The 22,191-nt window shown below is 37.7% G+C and overlaps 1 protein-coding gene across 3 annotated transcripts in view; it reads right to left on the bottom strand.

Annotated features, from left to right (window-relative positions):
* Positions 1-22,191, bottom strand: part of SIM2 (SIM bHLH transcription factor 2) — a 57,800-nt gene that overhangs the window by 11,431 nt on the left and 24,178 nt on the right. For all 3 annotated transcript variants that reach the window (XM_031612663.2, XM_090122467.1, XM_090122475.1), the window contains exons 5-10: positions 16,130-16,215; positions 13,770-13,969; positions 9,834-9,940; positions 3,371-3,518; positions 1,399-1,567; positions 13-421 (exon numbers count right to left, since the gene is read on the bottom strand). In XM_031612663.2, coding sequence (XP_031468523.2) covers positions 13-421; positions 1,399-1,567; positions 3,371-3,518; positions 9,834-9,940; positions 13,770-13,969; positions 16,130-16,215 — 1,119 coding nt within the window. The remainder of the gene's footprint in view (positions 1-12; positions 422-1,398; positions 1,568-3,370; positions 3,519-9,833; positions 9,941-13,769; positions 13,970-16,129; positions 16,216-22,191) is intronic.

Here is a 22,191-nt window from a genome sequence, read left to right as displayed (position 1 = left end):
AGTGACACCCACCTTCATAACTCTGTCCAAGGTTATGTCGGATGATGTTCACTGGCTGCTCAGGAAGATTTTTGGATGGTGACTGGCTGTTGGATACCAAGGAGTTGGCGTAATGCCACTGGCATTCTCCATTTGTCTGCAGCGTACTCAAGAAAAATCGAGCCACTTCACAAGGTGCTCCTTGAGGCTGCCCAAACTTAGGAGGCAGCATTTGCTTTTTGCTGCTGAAGACATGAGAGTCTACAGGGAAGTGTCCATAATGGTAAGAGAAAGGCAAGCTATATGACGGGGCATATAAAAGTTCACTGTTTTCTGAATGAAAGTTTTGTTCTTGAATGGTGGCAGCGTTCACTGCAGGGCTGGATCGCCAGTTTCCCACCTGGCTGCATTCCAGTTTGTCTGTTTGGAATGAGCTGTATTGCTGGGGGAAAGAAAAAAAAAATGAGGGGGAGAGAGTTAAATGACTAACTTTAATATGAAACAGCATAACATGTCATAAAGGTACCCAAAGCCGGGCCTCCTTGAACTGCAATCTCACTGGCTAAAGGGACTGGCTTGCCATGCGTTTAAAATTCTTTATCTTCACTGTGGTTTACCTTCACTTAACACAGAAACAAAGAACAATTTTGACATCCTAATGCTAAGGTTTTATTTGATAATTTTGCCTGTTGGATTTTAGCTCGTAAATGTAGGCAGTTGCAAATAACAGAGAGCATAAGTTTGTTGGAAAGCACAGGAAGTTACTGATTAGTGGAGTTACATACCATGAATATGTTTTGACTGAAGTGTATGTGCTGGCTTCATTTGGTGCTTTTATAAGATAATAGTAGTCCCTCTCAGCGAAGCCTCAGAATGTCTCATGTTTAGTATCAGTCTCACCAACCCTGTTTTATGATCTCCATTGTTTCCCTTCCCATCTAGTTCTAACTCACACAGAGACAGTGACAGATATCCCAAATCCCATCCCAGTGCTCTATTTTTTCTAGGATTCCTTTTTATGAAGCCTTCTCCAGCATAAGGAAACTGCCAGTATCTATGCGACATTAAAAACTCTGCACATCAAGAGTGAATGAGATGCATTCTACTCTACAACTGTCCTTAATACATTGCTTTTTTTTTTTTTTTTTACCAAGAAAACATGTTGGTTTTTTAAGGACTTTATATCCTCCAAATCCAAAAGTCTTTCTGTTTGCATCACTTGCCAGTGTTGTTTTGTACTGCTTGTGCTGTCCACCCCAAGAACAAAAGGTTCGCATTGTATTCTGGCCTACAAGGGAGTTCCTGCAGAAGAGCATACTATAGTCAGTTGTACAGTAAGTTCAGCTACAGAGGATCTCTATCCTGGCTCAAGGGCTCTACCACAATAACTGGCAGGTAAATATTGCCGAAAAAAGTTACCTGTTGTGGGTAAGGCGTTGTTCTGAGTTTTGCCTTCAATTTATTACTTTTGGGTTTTACTATTTTCCTTGTTTCCTGCGAGGTAGATACTGAGTTTCTGCATGAAAACTGTGACTTAGAAATGGTAACCTGGTCCAGCGACAACTGTAGTTCCTTATACTCAATATCTCTGCAAAAGAACAGTCCAATAAATTACATATTCAGGCATACCACAAATCCAAAATAGCTCATTTGAAAATACATATTAGCATTCATGATGTTTTCATTCTTCCAAGATTTTCACTGAGTCTGCTCTGCTGAGGATGCTAGCAAGCAGTGAATTTTACGGTCTGACTCCGTTTTCATGGGAGTCTATCACAACCATTCCACTGGGTTAGAGGAGTTAACATCTTTGCACTAAATGTCCCTGCTCTCTGAACTTACTGTTCTCAGCCATCTGTGGTACACTGTATTTTGGAATCATACCCATGTCAGCTGATAGGAAGACATGGATCAATTAATCTGTCTCCTCAGTCAAGAGCTGCTTTCTTCCTTGTCTCTCACAGCTTGCTCTGAGGAGAGGCAAAGGAGAAGTGTTCCTCTCCCACCAGCACAGTACCCTTGTAGCTAGGCCAGAGGAACTGCAATGCTGTTTTTCTGACGGTCTCTAGAATTTAATTTCTCCACTGTTGTGTTCAGTTTCACTTGTTCTACATATAGGGCAGACTTCTGTACAAAAGAGGATAAAAAGCAAAACAAGAGCAAGCTGTGAATCATCTACTGAAACATTAATTGATATATTTTTGATGAGTAAGTTGTCTTCTCTGTTTTTGTCGGTAGAAACAATGGAGCATATTTTTGAAAGGAAAACTAGAGAAAAACCTACATCTCTCTCAATTCCTATCTAGAATTCATTTCTATCACTTCTTGATGGTGAATGACCTGGAAGTAAATTCAGCTCAAGATTATGCTCTTATGACCCTGGCACAGTTTCCTCAATCACTGCCCCAGCTCCTGGAACTCACACTGGCTGTGGGACTGAGTATCTCCTTAGTGCTGTTATCTCACAGCAGTACAGGAATGAGCATAGTACTGCCCAATGTGTCTAGGGTTGAATACCTGCTTTAGGTAGGTTAAGGAAATATATTGTGGTTGCTAGCTCTTATACTTCAACTCTTCAAGGCCACGTAATAGAAACAGAATTATAATACACGAACACACATGACCCCACCACACATGTCATGCAAACACAAATTACTCAGATGCAAGTTAAGAAATGAACAAATCTAGACAAAAGAGTGTGTAGTTCCTTGCCTTCTTCCACTGTTGTGTAACCCAATGGTGCCCACTATGTTTTTCTTTTTTTTTTTAACAGATTTTTTTTTCAGGCACAGTCTATTTCATTATTACTTATCCCACTTATCCCATGTGGATTTCTGTCTCAGGTTTATATTGTGATGAGAATTTTGTAGCACCTTCATGGCTTGAACCAGAAATCAGAAATAGCAGGCCCAAACCATTGCACATTCACAAGCTCAGTGGGAGCTGTTTGACATTGTGTATATCTGTTCAGCCCAGGACAAGTGAAGAATCCTTGGTTTATCCACCCATCCCCCAAAGGAGTAATACTTTCTACTATTTCTCTGTCTCATAAACTGACACTGTGAATCTCTTCTAAGAAGCACTCTGTCGGGATAGCACCACTGTTGTTCTGATGACAGTTACAGAACTGGGATCCAGACCAATACAAATAGCTACCAGTGCTACTACGCACTCAAACATGCAGTATATGAAACAGTCATCATAAATACAAGCTTTTTTTTTTTAGCTCAATAAGCTTTTATAACTAAAACAGGAAGGATATGAGGAGAGCTGTGGCTGAAGCATGCAAACACAAAATGATAATGGAAGACACAAGTAAAACAAACTTAAAGGATTTAAGTAATGAATCAATTACTGGTAACATGTAATGGTACAAAGTATTTTGACTTACGTAAGGACATAATTGACACTCACTATGCAGTGAGGCCGTGATGAACGGCTGTTATGCACAATGGTAGCGTAGCTCTGTACCCAAACCCAGCCTCCTTGTTTGGACAGTAGTCGATAGTACTTGGTTGTTACTTGGCCTTTCACCAACACTGTGAGTAAAATACAAAAAAAAGCATTTCACATTGCTTGGAGTTATGACCTAGAGATTCCCTGGACAGATTTATTTGCAAGGGAGGGACTTTTCTCCTTCCTCCTCCTCTCTTAGACTTCCTTCTCCCACGGAACTTCAAATCGATTATTTGCAGAAGTGTCTACCCTACTCCTTTCTATAGTTTCACAGTGTCACATTGTTGTTTACAAATAATCTGTTGTGAACTATTTAAGTTTGTTTTCCGTTCTTCTTCAGTTCACCCTACTTTTTCTGCTTATGTTCTGCAAAAGCATTTTCTGTTTCTAATCCTCTGACTGAAAATAAGAAGTTCAAGGTAGCAGAAATATTTCACGTGGACACAACATTCTAATGTATTTGGAAGCACTTTCATATTCACTGCTTGAAAGATAATTGTGTATTTTGTTGTGTATTTTATGCTATGTTGCTATGACCCTTTTTCCTCTGTGAGCTCTACATTTCGAAGGTTGACTTAAAAGAGCAAAATTAAAATACTATTCAGTTCTTAAACACACAAAGGAAGGCAGGGCCAGAGGGATAAATCAGTTATCAGATAGATTTCACGAAAAATATAATCCTCTAAACAACCTGAATGCTCTGTGAACAAGAACATTTTTACATGAGGCTATGCTATAATAGGAGTTGTGGCATCTCTAAATATTTAATTTAGCCACAAATGTCTCTGGTTCATTACCAGGCAGTTATCTTATGATTTGCCATAAGATAATTAACAGCCTTCAACTATTCTTTTTCTCTTGTAAAAACCTGAAGTATTCGATTAGGAAACCCCATCTTCTCACTACTTTAAATGAGAAAATAATCTTGATACTCAAACTATTGCAAGAAAAAATGATCTTTTTAAAAAAAAGATTAATAGCAGAATTTCCTTGTAGCTTTGTATAATACATGACAAAGGAATCAAATTACTGCTTACAAATGTAGAGTTTGTATTACACTGAGCTCTTTATCAAAGCTGAATCTAATTTTGTGCTCTCAGGATATGAGCTTGGTGCAGAAGCAGATATATAATAAGCATAAAAACCAGCAGCTTCCTCTTTCAGCCAACTCTACTAGAGCAAATGATCACTTGAAGTTAAAATATACAGACTTTTAATTAGTATTCATATAAGATTCTTCTGACAGAGAAGGCATCCAGTATTAAGCCAAGAACAAAAAAAATAAAGTGTGTAATCATTTTTTATTTGTTTTATTTGCTACTGAATCATATGGCTATTAGTCATCACTGGAGTTGGCTTTTTTTGTTGTTGTTGTTCACTTCTTACTTGGGAGAGTGTACATCTGTAGCTTCAATACTAATGAGAGATTGCAATAATGTGGATAATAAATAGTCCAGTGGAAGACTGACAAACAGAAGCAAGATTTCTTCTCGGTAAAAAGCCCTTTAAGTCTATTGCATATGGGCCCTCTTTCTGGACAGTTTGCTCTCTGCAGAAGATAGAGCATAATTAGACTTTTCACCAAATTCAGAAAATCTCCCTAAGAAAATCAAGCTCTTACTGAATGATTATAGACAGATCTTTCTGGAAGCATCAGTTCTTCTTCCATTCTCATAGAATCATTTCACAGAATCACAGAGTTGGGTTGGAGGGGACCTTAAAGTTCCAAACTCCGTGCTGCCCCCCACCAGCTCAGGCTGCCCAGGGCCCCATCCAACCTGGCCTTGAGCGCCTCCAGGGATGGGGCACCACAGCTTCTCTGGGCAGCTGTGCCAGCGCCTCACTGCCCCTTCAGTGAGAAATTTCTTCTAAAATCTAACCTGAATCTCCCCTCTTTTAGTTTAAAGCCACTCCTCCTTGTCTTATTACTATCTGACCATGTAAAAAGTCGATCCCCCTCCTGCTTGTAAGATCCCTTCAAGTACTGCAAGGCCTAATCAAAGCCTCCCCAGAGCCTGCTCTTCTCCAAGCTAAACAAGCCCAGTTCCCTCAGCCTGTCCTCATCAGAATGATGCTCCAGCCCTCTGATCATCTTTGTGGCTCTCCTCTGGGCCCAACCCAACAGCTCCACATCTTTCTTGTACTCAGGGCCCCAGGTCTTGACACAATTCTCCAGACAGGGCCTCACAAGGGCAGAGCAGTGGAGACAGTCCCCTCCCTCTCCCTGCTGTCCATTGCTCTTTTGATGTTGCCCAGGATACTGTTGTTCTTCCAGGCTGTAAGGGCACACTGCTGGCTCAAGTCCAGCTTTTTGTTCATCAGGATCCCCAAGTCCATCACCATAGCACTGAATTATAGGATATGGCACCCGTTTGTTCAGAAATCAAGAAGATAAATAAAAACATCTTGCAGGACATTCAAAAACCAATCTCTGCTAACACCAAACTATCGCTGTTCAGAGTTTGAAGTTTCTATATACCAGATTTTGCCTCATACTTGCAGATGTTCTTTCTCATGACTGCATTTCTACCCAGAATACTCAGTGGAGGGTGATGGAGGACACATATGTACAGATATTGAAAAAAATAATGGGGAAAGTGTATACAAGTTTATAAACAAACCCACAAAATATATAGACGTATATCCTGTTTAAGTGCAGTGTATCTCACAAAGATAAATGTGTTGTGTTTGCTACTCAGCAGTCAGTGTAACAGTGCCATAGAAACCTGTTCTAAAAATACTTGTTAATAACCAATAATGTGCCATGAAATCACAGTGTTTCTTGTGGTTCTGTATTCCAAATTTTACAGTTCTAGAAAATGGGACTTACATTTTGGCCCAGATCATCTAACATATTTTTTCTAATGTGGCCTCCATCCTCCAAAATTGAATCTAATGGTCTGATGTTTTGCTAGCTATCATGAAGTTCATCCAGATGCTTTGGGACCAGTTTTGACTTTTCTTTCTCTCTAATTCCTTTTTATTTTTTTTAAATTCCTGTTTTAGCTCTCCAGTTAAGACAGGACTTTAAAAGATGTAAAAACCACTGAGTACTGCAGTGTTCCACTTTTCTTCCTAATTACATGGATAAACCAGTATTTCTCCTGGGACAAAGGGAGGACTCTGTGTCTCCTGCATTTTTAGCAATCTGGGGAAAGTCTGACCTTGACTAAAAGACAGTAGCCGTGCTTCCAATACAGAAAATAAGGTCAATTTCCATTTGACTCTTTGTTAAATTATCCTTATTTGATGCTGATTGGGAAACCTCAGAAATGGGAGTGAGGTAAATCCACTACCAATAAAATCTTCAGACTTCTTGGTGGCCTCCACTGCAATGGGATGGGAAGGATTCAGTGGCTTTACCCTTGGCTCTGAGATGTGCAATTTGTAGCTGGGTGTTCCTCTGTTGTGGTTCTCTCCTCATTTACCAGGCAAGCTGAAAAAGGCATTGGGCTGGCTGTTCTCCCTTTCTTGTCTATCACAGATGTCTATTTTAAAAGGCTCCAGCAGGCTCACAGGCATATGGCTGGGAGTTGCCAGCCTACACTTCAAGATATCACTAAGAGAAATGAAATTCTTGGTTCCATGCTCAGAGCAGTTATTGTTTTAGTGCCCCTGGCACACATAACCTTGTATGTCATCAGTCCAGCTCTTGAGCAGTGTGGTCAGGGGATGGTGCCCTAGCAGACTCCACAGTTCTTTTGCTCCCTTAAAAGCTAGTACAGTTCTGCCAAAAGGCCTGATTGTTGTGGGAGCAATAGCAAAGGCAATGCTGTGGACAGTAAACTGTGTTCTTCCACCAGATAGGTTCTATAAATACATAACTTCCAGGAAGCAGCAAATCAGTTTGGGGATGACATCAGTTGGGGCTACAGCTTTTCCAAGGCAAAGATGTGACTCTTGTATAAAATTATAAGGTGCAAAGAGCAATGATGATAAAACATGTGGGATGCTCAAAGTCTTCTTCACAAAGAGATGATGGTAGAAATGAAAGGATTTCTCCAAAGCCAGAAAAGTAGTTTCTATACTGGAATAGAGGAATATTTTGCCTGTACTAGAACAGCTTCTCTATCCTGCATCCTAGAATGCAAGATTCTAGAAGGCAAGGACTCATTATTTGTGTGGCCACATTTCCCCAGTTGCAAAGAAAACACTGTGCATATTGATGGTGCTACAGAAATAAATAACACTATTTCAAACATCAGGATCTTTTTCGTAGAGCTGGAAGAAAATCAAATGTTTGAAACAGGAAACACTTTTTGCTGCCAGCACACCTTAGGCAAATATTCACATGTACATTTTCCTCATAGTCTGTTGTTCTTGTTATACTCCTTCTAACTTATTCCTCTCAGTTTCCTCTGTTTTGTTCTCTGTGCTGCCTAACTTAAAGTTCACAAGCTTCAGGTCTTCAGTTCAGGATTGTTGTTTTTTCCCTCTTAGAAAGAGCAGTTGGTTACTTTGCTTTACTGTTGCTTTTCTTCTTTCCTTTTTTTTTTTTTTTCTCTTAATACCTTATTAAGTGTAAGATGTTTCTCTCCAGATTTCTTCATCAGATGACACTTAATCATCAGATTGTTTTATTGAATGATACGTCAAACCTGCCAGAGTTTTACTGTTCATGTTGCTCAGACATTTTGGCTGATGGATGGTGGGGGAGTTACAACAGTGCTCCCCAGAGAAAGTTTGTACACTTTACATCTGTTTTAATAATTCCTATTACTTAGTATTTTGACAATGATTCTACACTGTTCCCACTGATGACCAATCTTTTTTTTTTTTTTTTTTTTTTGCTTCTTAGTATGTAGCTTCTTTAAAAATTTCATAAATTTGTATGTACGTACCTCATATTTTTCCTTTGATTTTAAACTTTTCAATAACTTATCTTTGTAATTCTGGTAGAGTAGCTAGAGAATTGCTTTTAGTTATCCTGTTTGGTTAATGTTTTTGGTTTTTTTTTTTCTTTGTGTGTGGTTTGGTTGTGGTTTTCGAGTAATTGAATAAACATAATGTGTCTCCATTTAGAACACCAGTCATATACAGGTCAAACTAGTAATCAAGCTACAAGTCTTCTACAGTGCACAGAGTTTTATCCTTGAATTGTTGTCCAGAGATGATTGCAGCATCTATTTGGAAATTGGAAGCATCTATATAATGCTTGACATAGGTATTTTTTAACAGTTGTGACAATAAAGTATGATTTTTGTATAAGTCAACATTCACCACCAGATGCAGAGTTTAGCACTACAGACAGGATGCCCCCATTGGATGTGGGGGAGCTCATTACACACGCTGCAGCACAGAATCATAGAATCACTCAGGTTGGAAAAGACCTTCAAGATCATCAAGTCCAACCTCAACCTAAGCATACAACCCTAACTCTAACAATGCTCCGCTAAATGAAGCATGCCCTGATCATGCACTAGCTTTTAGGTCGTAAAGCAAAGTCTTCAGTAACATTATGGCAAATATTAACTTCCTATAATGGTCAACTTCTGCTTTCTGTCAATAGAATCCAGTACTTGGAATTTTAGCACTAGTTTGTGCCAAATACAATTACATCTCCCTTTATTTTCCAAATCCTCATGAATGTCCTGAAGTAAGGTGAAGAACCAGCCTCAGGCAGCCTAAAAGAAGGATTTGACTCCAACTGCATTCAGTCCACAGTAACAATCTGGAAAAAAAGTTCACTAACAATTGTTTTTTGGATTTCATCTTTGCATTGTATGGTCTGCAGCAGAGTGAGCCAAGTCCAGATTTCAGCTATTCCCTCAATTTGCTTCTCAAATTAATGCGCTACTGAATGAACTACTTCCCAAGTCCAGATGTTTGAAGATATAATTAGTGTCTTGGTTTGCAGATGGGGGATTATTAAATGTGTTTTTTTTTTTCCTGACACTCCATTCTCCAAACCTCACCCACATGCTACTAATGAACATTCATTTTAGGATTTTTGGCGTTTGCATTCACTTCAAACATGGGCTGTTTATTATAAACACGTTTCAGAGGAATGGGGAGCTGTTGCATAATTTTTCTTTTAACAGAGACTAGTAAAGTCCAGATTTTTCCCTCTTGCTCACTCACTTGCTCTTTTTTTTTTTTTTTTTTTTCCCTTCAGGAGTTCACCACCCAGAATCAAGTCCACATTTTCAAATGAGCTCAGATCCTTTAAGTCAAAGATAAAAGTAGCCAGATTCATATTTTTTTCAAAAGCACGGCATATTGAGTATTTAGCTTACTTGCAGAAGTAATGGTTTCCTTAAGTGATAGCCAAGCACTTTTCAAAATCTATCTCCAGTCAAGGTTTTGAAAGCTTTCTTTTCTTTCCAATGTAGTGCCTGGTGCCTGCAAAACTTCTCACTCTACTTAATAAATTTCAGTCTAGCATTCTTATTACTTACACAGATGATGAGCATATCGTAAGTGGAACACATCACAGCCATGAACATGGTGATAGAGGGTTTTTTCTATCAGATCTTGGGGTTCATATCCAGTTAATTCAGTCACTCTAGAAAAGGAAGATTCCATATTAAGCAAAATCTCCAGGAATATTCAGTTTTATAAACGTAGCATTTAATTGTGCCAGCAAGTCAGGTACCTAAAAATGGTGGGACAAAATATTAGTTTTGGAAACAGAATCCTCATCTTTATAAGAAAATAAACCCTCTCAACCCAGCCAAAGCAAGGTGCAGTTATTCCCTGGCCAGCCTTACACATAGACAGGAAAAAGAGTTCTTATTTCAGCTTTGGGCTTTTGCCACTGCCCTGCATGATCCTTTATACAAAGATCCAGTTGAGCTAGTCACGAAACAATAAAACTACTCTTGTACACCGCTGACAAATTTTCATTTGCTTTTGCAAACATACAAGTGTAGCATGTATGTCTGTCCATTGAGACTGTGATCATGGTCTATAAATAAATTCCAGTTAATGACTAACAGAAGAAGGAAGCAGCTTATTCCAGCTAAAAATGTAGGAAGACGGGAGCTATGAAGATCACAAGCTAAGAAAAGGAAAGCTGAAGCTAGATTTCAGAAAAACTTCCTCACATGACAAGCAGTGGAAGAAAAATGAAAGGGTTTGAGACAGCTGCATTTCTGCAGATGTTAAAGAATGAGGCTGCCCAGACCTATATGAAGCCACACCTGCAAGTCACCTGGGAAGCCAAATTTTATGATTCAAAATGGATTCATTTAGCACTGTTGCTTGAGAACAAAAAATTTAAAGTACATTGTGCAACTTGGCCATAATTTTGTATGTTTACCAAGTGTTGCTGGGGTTTTTCTATGCTGTTCTGGACCTTCTTCATCTAAAGCATCTATAGCAGACAAGAGGTGCTATGCAAAGGTACTATACATGAGCAAGCAATGCAGTCCACTGGCAAGTGATCTGTAGAGTAAAATGGTTAGAGCTGAGGATATGGAGCCTGAATATCTTAATTCTGGGACATTTTCTTGTGACTCACTCTAACTGTAAGCTTTGTAATTGTTGCAGTGCCCTAGATGTGTTCCTGGAGGTGTTCTTCTAGTTTAGTCTCATCTGAAATTCACCCAGTTCACATGCCTAACGCATCTTCATGACATGAACTGCTGTGCAGTGACTGGAAATGGTCGGGACATTTGCTTCAAAAGGATGCTTCTGGTTTGAACTAAAAAACTAGCATGGATAAATTCTATATCAAGGACTGACACAGTAGCATCTACACAAAGGAATGCAGAGATCTCAAGCAACACGTGTCACTGAGGGTTGCAGATCATGCAAACTTATTTATTTATTTATTCATTTATTTATAACTATTATGCATCTTATTTACTCTTCCTCTAAGACTAAGTAGTCACATGAACTGCACAGAGATTTACAGTCTATTTGAGACACAGTGGGATTCTTCTGAAGGAAATAAGAAAACAAAAAAAAATAGTATCCAACCAACCAAATAAACAAGCAAAAAAGGCCCCATTCCTTCATGGTCTAATTTATAACCAAAACATTCGTATCTCCCATAGCTATATGAGAGTTATGAAGCTATACCTTCATCTGGCAATGTCTTGCCTCAGGAATTGCCAACACAGAATGAGTACTGGTGATCTGTTTCCGTATGATGCTATGTGAGTATATTCATGTGCTTCTCCTCTCCAATGTACCTTATCCTTACTAGCTTACAATTCTGGGGGCCCAAATTCTCGCTTAATCCTGTCAGCATAGTAAAATAGCTGGTGTAAAGTCCTGTTCAGATTTCCATGTCCCTTCTGAATTTTCTGCAATTAAAATAAGGGTGGCAGTTCATCCTTCTTACTTAGTTGGTGAGTTCAGAGACAGTTAATCCAAATACTAACAAACAAAAAGCCACAAACTCAAGCCAGGTGTGAATTTTTCTGGAAGTGCAGCCTTATTTTGAATCTGGTCTTCATATGGGCCAAAGAATTTCAAGATTTATAGGAACACCCAAACTTTCAAAATCTTTGAATCTATAAATGAACTGCTTAACTTCCTTAACACAAAAACAACCCCTCAGAAAGTCACTGTAAGGAGCTTAGGCTCTGAGGGTTGTTGTGTGTGACAAAGCACAAACAGAAATAGAGCTTGGCCTAATGATCAGTTCTTCCCTCTAGAGTACCTTAAAGCCTTGTAAACTATATGGCAATTAAAAAAAAAAAAGGCTGCATCAGCAAAATCAGAAGCTATAGATCTCTCTAAAAGTGAAACAACTGTCTTCTTTTTCCAGTTACCTTGAAAATTATCTATTGCACGTTTTATGTTGTATTGAGTATCCAGAAAGACTTACCTGTTTCTTTTTGAGGCTATAACACTCGCCTGTCTGCTCAATGACTTACAGTTAAAGATCTAGCAATTCTTTTTCTTGCACAGATACCAGAAGCAAACCTGAAAACAGTTTTGTCTTATTCCTAGTCTGAGAAAAAATAATTTGGTTTGCTCAGCTGGGAAGGCAAAGGACTCTAGTAGTGTTTAATACTCCTAACCGTCCTGTGTATGGATGATACCCATTTGCTCTTTGGTAAACACAGCTACGCAACAGTACTGGTTATTTCTGTGCTCCTGTCAACACCTCTGGCTATGCTGTCTCCTCTAAAGACACTAATATCTTCAGGCAGTTCCTCTTAGGCACATCATTTTCCTTTTTCCACATGCAAAGACATGTTGCTGAACAACTTGTACTTCTTTGTAGCTGTTACATTAAGTAAAGCATGCCAAGAAAAAAATGCAGAAACAACCAGTTCTTTGTGTTTTAGCAGCTGATGTCCCACTATCTCATTGACTTAACATGGAAAAAGAGCATGTTCTTCCATCGTTGGCCTGCCATGAAAAACTTCCCCAGTCTTGGATACAGAGTCTTTTTTACTCTTACACATAAATATCATTTCTGCTTCTTACAAATCCAGAATGTCAGGGAAATGAGAGAGTATGTGACAAAATGCTCTACATGTAGGGATTGTTAAAGAATGATTGTCTTGTCAATGGTCAAATTGGTTACACTGTCTGGGAATTGGACTTTTTCCCTCAAGGTATCTTGAACTGCACAGTACAAAGGGTCATTGTATAGTAAAAGATACCATATTTTCCAAAAAAGATGAGTGAGTCATTTTACAATTACTTTAGTTCTGGTTTTCTGTTCTCCCCTTTTCAGCTGGTGAGTTACATCTGCTGAGAGTAGATTCTCTTTCCTAAGCAATTGCCACTTTCCCAAGTTTTCTTCAGAAAGGCTCTGTTTTCATGTAGTATCCAATGGAATTAATTTTCACTCCAGTAACCACAGTTAGTACAGTTGGCTTCATTGTTAAGGCATTAAACTAGAATGTAGAATACTCTGTTTTCTTACTACTTTGGCAAAAGCTCTTGATGACCCTGGCAAGTCAATTTGATCTCAACATTTTTGTTGCTGACATTTAAATTACAGGTGATGGTGCATACATATTACTTTAACTAGGTTTGCTTATTAATATTTATGTCCTTTAAAGTAAAAAATTTTACTGCTCCTCTACATATTAATCACAGCAAGACTTTAGTTGACTCTGAAAATTTATGTAGCTATCAGTTAAAGTATACAGACTCTTTTATGTTGGCATTCAAGACAAAATATGGCCTGTCCAGTTACCCGAAGGGCTTTGAAGACCCACGTGGTCTTTGTCTTTCAGGTAACTTTGTACTGCTTTACTTTCTCACGGCAATTTTATTTGTTCAGAATCAAACAATCACAGAATTGTAGGAGTTGGAAGGGACCTCTAGAAATCAACGAGTTCAACCCCCCAAAAAGAAAACACTATAACTTAGAACTTTTGACTTTGAAAACATTTTATGCCAGAAATGAAATAGCTGCTTACCTGGAATCTAGGAATATTAACTTCAAGTCCAAGCTCGCTCTGAACATAAACATGTTACTATGAAGTTTGATCTCAGTGATTGCACTGGGAGGTAAAGATTGACCTACAGCCACCAGTCCAACAATTTGGTAACAGGAATCATACAAAGACATATCGAGCATATACTGCCTTATCTTCAAATAGCCACTGCAGTGGATCACCTGGCATGAGAAGAAAACACACTCAATATCTGATGACAAAGGAAGAGGCTGAGAGTCAACTGTCCACCCAGTTTCAATGAGGTTGTAAAGCAATACACCCTTACAGTGCAATTACTCCACAGTCTGTTAAGGCTTCAGAACTGTGGTTAATTTATAAATGGAGATTAAAACACAGTAAATGCAATTTTTGTATTTTCAGATAACGTGATTAATCCAGAATTAGAACATGTGCTCTTAAAGATTCGCTATACTGCTTTCTAGTTTTAATTTTAAACTTTCTTAGGTATTAATTTCTTGTTTGTTAATCAAAAATATGGAAGGTGCTATTTTAAATCACTCTGATTCTCTCGCATACATAGGTATGCAATGGAAATTAATTTATGATATCTGTAAAGACCAGAGGTTATATGTGCAAATGCACTGGAAATGAGTTTTAAATGTCCTTTTAAATGAACTTTTCAGTCAAGTTCAGATGACATTCTTTTGGTATGTGACCAAAACCAGGGTCTTGAGACTAGATTCCTGAATTACTATATGCAGTTCCTAATCACAGGAGTGATAATTTCACTGTTAGCCTTTAATACTACACAAGGTCAGCTAAAGAGAGGGAGAAATAATAAAAAAAAATGGGGTACTCTTCTGCAAGATAAGATTTATTTAATTTATTGTTAATGTCTAGAAATTATTTTTGCTCCTGCCAATTTTCTACTTCAAACAGCAGGCAGGACACTTGTCTGGGCTTTGTGGGGAATCAGAAATACTCTATACACATCCTTCAGCTTAATTTCCTTATTTGATTCACTTTTAAATGCATCCAGGGTAAAGGAATTCATTTCCAGTGTATTTAGAACTCTGAACAACTTACTGAACTGTTACCAAATAGATTCCTCCAGTATAACCTCCTTCCTCACCTTCAATAAGCAATATTAAAACTTATTTAAGATCTTCTTGCAGATCCTTCTAATTCTCATGCTATTTCATTACTGAACTTCTCCTGCACTTGAGCTATTCATATAATATGTTCACTAGTATTAAATTTTGACTCTAAGTACAGTCAGAGAGAATAAATTTAAGCTGACATCCCTCTAAATGAATACATCCTTAAATTTTTCACTGTGTAAACTTGTGATAATGAAGAAAAAGATAAAAACTGGTGATTCCTCTAATTATCAGCCATACATGGAAAAAAAAGGAAACCATACAGAGATACCACAACTAAAAGCTTTACGTTTTTATCTGATTTCAGATTCCACTTTGAGACAGAATGATTTTAGTTAGGAAGCAGCTGAGCAAACAAGGGCTCATATAATGAAGAATTGTCAGTGTAGGCAGGTAGATAACAATGTAAATAAGCCAATAAATGTCCGGACCTTGAATGCCTTCCTTAAATGAGATCTGCTTCTCTTGCATGCTTTTCTTTTTGTTTTTGAATGACTCAAGTAAAACAGATCATCACCAGGGTATATGTGAAATATCCATCTCTCTTGATATTTAGGTGATAAAATTTTACTGTGCAGCTCAAAGAGCAAAGCTGAAAAGAAGAACTACTTGTATGGCATATGTTACTGTAGAATTCCAGTATATGCTGTGTCTTTCTGGTTTCATGTAGTAGAGATACGATTAAAACAAGCAGTGGGGTTTGAAAACAATCTTCTCAGGTTAGTACAGCTCAAACCCTGAGTTGATATCAATGATTATTTATGGCAACATTATGGTTTTGTTAATATTGAGGCAATTTTAGTCAGGCCAGTGAGTGACCCATGCAACCGGGTGGCTGCTCAGAAAAAGCACAGTAAGATCAAGGCAGGGGGATGTGGGAAGACTTTCAACTTCCTGTGTATGGAATCCTGCCCCACCTTCCTCCGCTTCCATAAGGGAACAAGACCTGAATGTGTACTCTCTTTGCATCTCATGGGTGTTCTCCAGACTCCAATCTGGAACATCAGGGGTTTGAAATATGGAACTGTGCCACAAAACAAATCCCAGCTAACTCGGTAAGGGTCTGGAACTACATTACTGAGTGAATCCGCATCAGCACTTTTGCATCTGATCTGATTCTTTCCACCAAAGACTTTGCTTTCAGCTACATGTAGTTAAAACCAAGCTCACTAAATGAACTTGTCTCTTGTATATGTGAAAATAAAAACTCATATACGTTACCTTGTAGCCACTGCATGTCAATCCTGCATTCCTTTTGGCTAGGACACACTTCATTCTCAGGAAAAATGATCTCTCAATTTCATATTCTGAAAGCATAAACCACACTGTTTATTCATTACTGCAGATATCAAAACTGCCCATAACATTATCTTTGATGATTTTACAGAAGTGCTTCTGCCTGAGCCTTAGACAGCAATAGAAGTCAACCATTCTGCTTTTCCACTCAGTATCCACACTCAGGACTTATTTTACTTCGATTAAGATTCTCTGTGAAGGTTGTACAAGCCTCAAAATTTCTTTTTTTAGCTACTCTTCATAAGACCTTGTTTCTTCATCACCTTGTTTCTGAACAGCTGGGTACCTGCCTGCATTGCTAAACAGAATGAAATGTCTCCTTTGGAGTGCAAGTAAACCAGGATCCTCTTCAAGGCAATAGCAGAATGAAAAATAAATAAATAAATAAATAAATAAATAAATAAATAAATAAATAAATAAATAAATAAGTAAGTAAGTAAGTAAATAAATAAATAAATAAATAAATTACTGTTTTTGTTATAATTTAAGTGTATGTAGCTAGTCACACCCAGGCTGGTGAAAAACCAGCCTCCATGTGCAAATAATGTTACCTTTTGCACTGACTTCCAAGCTGCTCTTGGTAGAAGTTTTTTAAACAAATGTGTTTAAGGGTAAAATCAAGGAAACTTTTGAAGCTAGATATTGCTCAGGTACCCTTGTAAAAAAAAAAAAAAAAAAAAAAGCTATTATTCTCTTTAGCAATTAGCTATTCTTTTTATGAGTTTAGACATCGCTAGTTGTTCTGTCTTTGTATTATTGGAAGTTGCAGTTCAGCAGAACAGAACGATATTAGGAAAAGAAAACTCATTTGGTACTTATGTGAACAGAAGAACTGGGGAACCTGGGGGGTTTTCAGATTTGTTGCAATACGTAGTATTTTCTAAATTTCCACAGGGTCTGATACAAAACCCACTGTGATCAGCAGGAGTCTGCTTTAATTTGATTTTACCGTTGAGTTGTGTTTCCGATTTTTGTGCATCCATCATCCAATTAACACCTCTTAGCCACACACCTGCAGTGGTTGAGCCTCAGACCACTACCTGGAAACCAATAAACTCTTCACATTAAGTTCTGAGTTTAAAGGTCTGAAGATACAACCACAGAAAAATGGACCTGGCAAGAAGGGAAAAGAAATGCAACACATAGTGCATCTCAACAAGTACCAGCCTTCCTGAGTATTTGAATTTTCCATTTGTCTTCCCAATGCAAATTAGATCCATATGGGGAAAAACAGGCACTCTAAATGAAGTGGCACATCTACTATGGACTTTTAAATACAAATGTATTTATTTTGTAGGGAGGAAACCATACAGTACAAATAACTATTGTTGAAGTATGATCTCATGAATAAAGAATGAATCTGAGATTTAGGTGCAATTCTTTTTTTTTTTTTTAATACACATTTCTACAAATTTTAGTGGTGCTTGCTCTCTTTCTGCCACAATCCACCTCACACAAAATAAAGACAACTTTCTCTCTTCGAGGGTATCAAGGGAGAAAAATGTTAGTGTTTCAGCAATGAGGACTGACAAACCAAACATCTTCAGGCATGGACTGAGTTGTTAATGTTCTTACATTCTTTTATTAGAAGAGATGATTAGTGAAACTGGAACCTTTTCAAATGCCCTGCCATGAGACCCAAAGGACCTCTTTCTATAAAAAGCTCCTTCTTTAGCTGCTTCCTTCTTTTTTAAATATTACTGCAAACTACTACAGACACTGCTTTAGAAATGCTTAGTACCAACTTCACTATTTCAACAGAAATGGAGTTATGTTTATAGTGTGATCTTTGCATGTCTATAAAACTGTATTAACACCCAGACTGTAAGATAATGTTTCTTTCCTTTGTTGTTTAAAATTGCTGGTTATCTCCCTGATCCCCTTATCCCTTATCAGTATCACAGATTGTAAACAAATCCTCCTTGGACACTAGCTCTCTTTACAAGCTACAGGCTATTCAGAAAACCAAGAGAGTAATTAAAACAATTCAAGGTCAAGGATGCTTGTGTAAGACAGCAGTGTGAAGAAAGATAGAGGTGTGCCCCTATAGTAAGCAATATGGGGAGGGAAGAGTGAAGGAGTTGTTATTTAATGGTAGCTGTATGTGATTTGTGAGACTGAAAAGTAATGATTAGTAACTTTATTCTTGCCTGTAATCAGGTGCAAAATTATACAACTATCATTTAATATGATGTATTTATTAATTTTGGATCACTGAATTATTAGGTTTTAGTTGCATGTTGCTGAACGAACAAACACTGGTCTCTTAAATCAGTTACATCTCATGTCTGCAATCTGAAGAGGAAAGAGTTAGCCATGAGGTAACCAGGGACTCATATAGGAGCTCCTGGCTTGGAGAACTGAGCTAGTTGGTATGAAGGTAGCAAAGCAAAAGGAGAGAGAACTCATGTGGCCAAGCAGAGCCTGGACCCTACTCAACATACTGCTCTTTAACGTGAAGAAGCTGAAGGAATTAATACGTGATGATGATAAGCAAACATCCTGGACCATAACAACCATAACAGAATTGCTTAATGATGCAACATGCCCCCTAATGTAGCTGGATGCAAAACATCTTTAACCACTAAGTTGGGCCTGTTGTGTGCCAAGTTAAGGCTAATGGTTGTTTCACAGTGCCCAGTGACTGTGTGCAGGTACTACTCATCTTGATTTCAGAATTGGAACTGAAAAGTGAAAAAGATATCAGAGAGTCATCCTTTGTGAGAGTGTGTAAAATCCACAGCCAAACCTTACGGCTGGTTAACTGGCAAGAAAGAAGTGGGACCAGGCCATTCATATTGCTTATGCTTATGTTAGCACGATTTGTCTGTGTGGGGTGCTTGTAAATGCACTGTTCTGTCCATGTCAATCTATTGTTGTTCAGCTCTGTGTATATCTGTTTGTGTGCACCTACTGAGAATAAAACCATCTCCAGATCTGAAATTGATTTCTTGATCTCCAGATCAAGAAATTGTAAGATATAAATGAGCAATAAAACCAAAAGCCTTGCATAAAGAACTGAAGACAAGAGTGTGAACAGTGTGAATTAGATATCATATAAACTGATACATTTGTCTGTGTGAATCTACAGTGCCCTTAAGTGTAGCAGGAGGCAGGTTGCAAAGTGAAGAACTGGAGTAAATTTTTCGTTGTAAAGGTGATTGTGATATAAAGACTCCTGATATCCTGCTGCGTACTAACACATCTGTTAGTGTAATGCAAACCTTGAGTTAATCACATCCAGGCTGCACCTGGTGCAATTAAGACGGCCTACTCCGATGGAAAGAATGTAGACAAATGGGTACTCCAAGATTTAGAAAGAAAAGAGAGAAGCTGAATATTCATATAGAAGAAATCAGAGAAGCTTTGAGAAGAACGATTGCTAAGACATGCTGCCCTGCTACTTGTGTTAATAACAAAAATGTGAAGAGATAGTAGACACAAAAATGTGTTTGCAAAGCAGGAAAAATGCCTATAGCATAAATGGCCAGCACCCACTGTAAAAGTACAATGACTGGAGATGTTGGAGGATGCAGCAAAAGTCTCAAATTAACAAAGCAAGAAAAACAATAAACATAAACATAATGCTTCAGGCTCAAATAAGAGGTGAACATAACTGAAGAATTTTATCAGTTAAATGGTCTTATCAACATCAATTAAGTTCTGAAGTAAGATGTAAGAGCATAATGTAACCAGACCTAGTAATATATTGATAGCAGTGCTGTTTTTTTCATGTAACTCTGTAAGCAAAGCACATATAAAAACAGAAAGAGTTTTAGGCTATTGAGAAGGCAAAAGGGCTGAAATAAAGAGGAAATAAATCAAGTGCTACCAGTTCTTACGGAGTTATATGTTGAGAGAACTGTGGGTTAAGTGTGTACATGTGAAACTTTGAGAGAGACTAATGAATAGTGAAATGTTATTATTGAACTAGAAAACAAGTAATAGTGAAGAAAAGTAGCCTTCTTAAGTATTAGAAAATACTTATGCTTGTCCAATAATTAAAGCTTAATCTTGTATTTAATTATTCCAAATGTTAGCTCCATAAAAGCATAGCTAAAGTGATGAAAACACCTTTGTGCTGTGTTAAAAACAGTGTAAAGATCTATATATAAATGTAGAAACTACTTGTTTAAACTGAAATATTAAGCTTTTTGTTTTTGTTTTTGTTTCAGAGAAAAGACTAAACCAAAACATTGCAGGAGTCAGATAATGAGGGATGGGAAATAGAATACTACTGATACTACTGAGTAGCCAAAAAAATTTGAAGTAGGCCTTCCCGTTGAGTTTATACCAAAATAAAAAATCAAAAGAAGTAAGTAAGTAGAAGGTAAAACTGCATTCAGCATAAAGATGTTTTCAGCAAAGCTGAACTTTACCATTGCAGCTTTGCAACACCTGGAACTAAGTCAAGTGTACGTTCACATAATGTGATAATGGGGATATTTTCAATTGAAGTAAAACAACCTCATATGTAAACTCAGATTTGTCACAGCAGGAAGTATTGTGTATTACACTGCCCTGTTGGCTACAGCTTCCATAAGGAAGCTAGAAACCTGGAAAACTGACAGCAAGCCGTGACCAACCTTCACCCTGAAGTACAAGAATCTTTCAAAACGGAGACTGACAGTGAAATTCACTGCACCTGACTGATATGAGACATTCATGGAATAGTCTCAAAATCTGCAAAACTGCAAAACACAGTGCTATACTTGGTAGATAATAAAGCTATGTTAGTAATGTCACAAACTGTGCTGTTGTATACCTGTACATATACTTTTCCCAGTGCAGTAAAGATACACTTACAAGCCCTTACGGAGATGTTAAGTGCCTTAGTATAGCAACGTAGATGATTCTTACACAGCTAATGTCAGAGGAGAAGTTTCAAGGTTAAGAATGTGATGGAGTGTGAATTTGTGCATCTGTGTGTAAGGAGAAGGGAGTGGGAAGTATTTGGATTGTCTTCTTCAGAATGCAATGGTGTTCTGCTATTCCTATCCAAGAAGTTTATGCATCTGTTTTGGAATCAGCCAGCTGATTGTTCAGTTTTCAAAGGTGTGACAGCCACTGCATGGAGAGAGCAAATTTTGCTGCTCCGCATGATGAATTTCTCTGTTGTTGGATCACTTAATGCCATTTCTTTCAAATACCTACTATTATTCCAGAATGTTCACCACATGCAATGAAGAGTATCTGTTTAATTGCAACTTCTCCAGCCCTTGCTTGTCTATAATTCTGAGAGTTAGCTCTCAGAATTGTATCTCTGCAAAAGTTTTTAATGCAACTTTCCTATATGGATATAAGTATTACAGCACTGCTCCTCCTGTCTTTACCTTTAATTTCCATGTCAGTATCTATTTATTTTTCTCTCTTTATCCGAATGCGACTTGTTTTGTTCTCCTAAACAATCTAAAAATAGTTGGAAGATCGATCCTTCTTTTCAGAAGGGAGTTTTTCAAAGTTTGTACATTCTTTTGTTCAAGTTTTTTCCAAAGACAAGTTAAAAAGTATCTCAGAATCATGCACAGCTAAAAAAGAAAACCTCTTCCCCTATTTATAAATTGCTAAGTATCTTGAAATGTTCTCATGGAAAGTAGGCCAAGCATCTTCATACAGTTTTTAACATACAGTTTTCCTAGAACTTACTGAAATTCTGTTTATCTACTACAGGAATTAGAGATGAAAAGCAGAACTTTAGGATTCTTTCTAAAAGTTTAGTCTCCCATTTTTGGCGTAATGCTTCTCTTGATCCAGTTATGTGAAATGTGATCTCAAGTTTGGCTTGGATTGCTCATAATACCAAATTTCTGTTTGTTTGTTGTGTTTTTGTTTTTTGTTTGTTTGTTTGTTTGTTTGTTTGTTTGTTTTTAATTTTGTTTTTTGCCCTGTATTGGTGTTTAACATTTGAAAGTGATTGTCCTTTCCCAATCACAAATTTTACAGAAATGTAAGCGATTGGTAATACTTGGAAATAAAAACTGATGCAT

The sequence above is a fragment of the Phasianus colchicus genome, chromosome 1 (genome assembly GCF_987193195.1).
Source record: "Phasianus colchicus chromosome 1, bPhaCol1.hap1.1, whole genome shotgun sequence".
Classification (NCBI taxonomy): domain Eukaryota; kingdom Metazoa; phylum Chordata; class Aves; order Galliformes; family Phasianidae; genus Phasianus; species Phasianus colchicus.
Note: the sequence above shows the minus strand (reverse complement) of the source record. Positions and strands in the feature narration are given on the sequence as shown.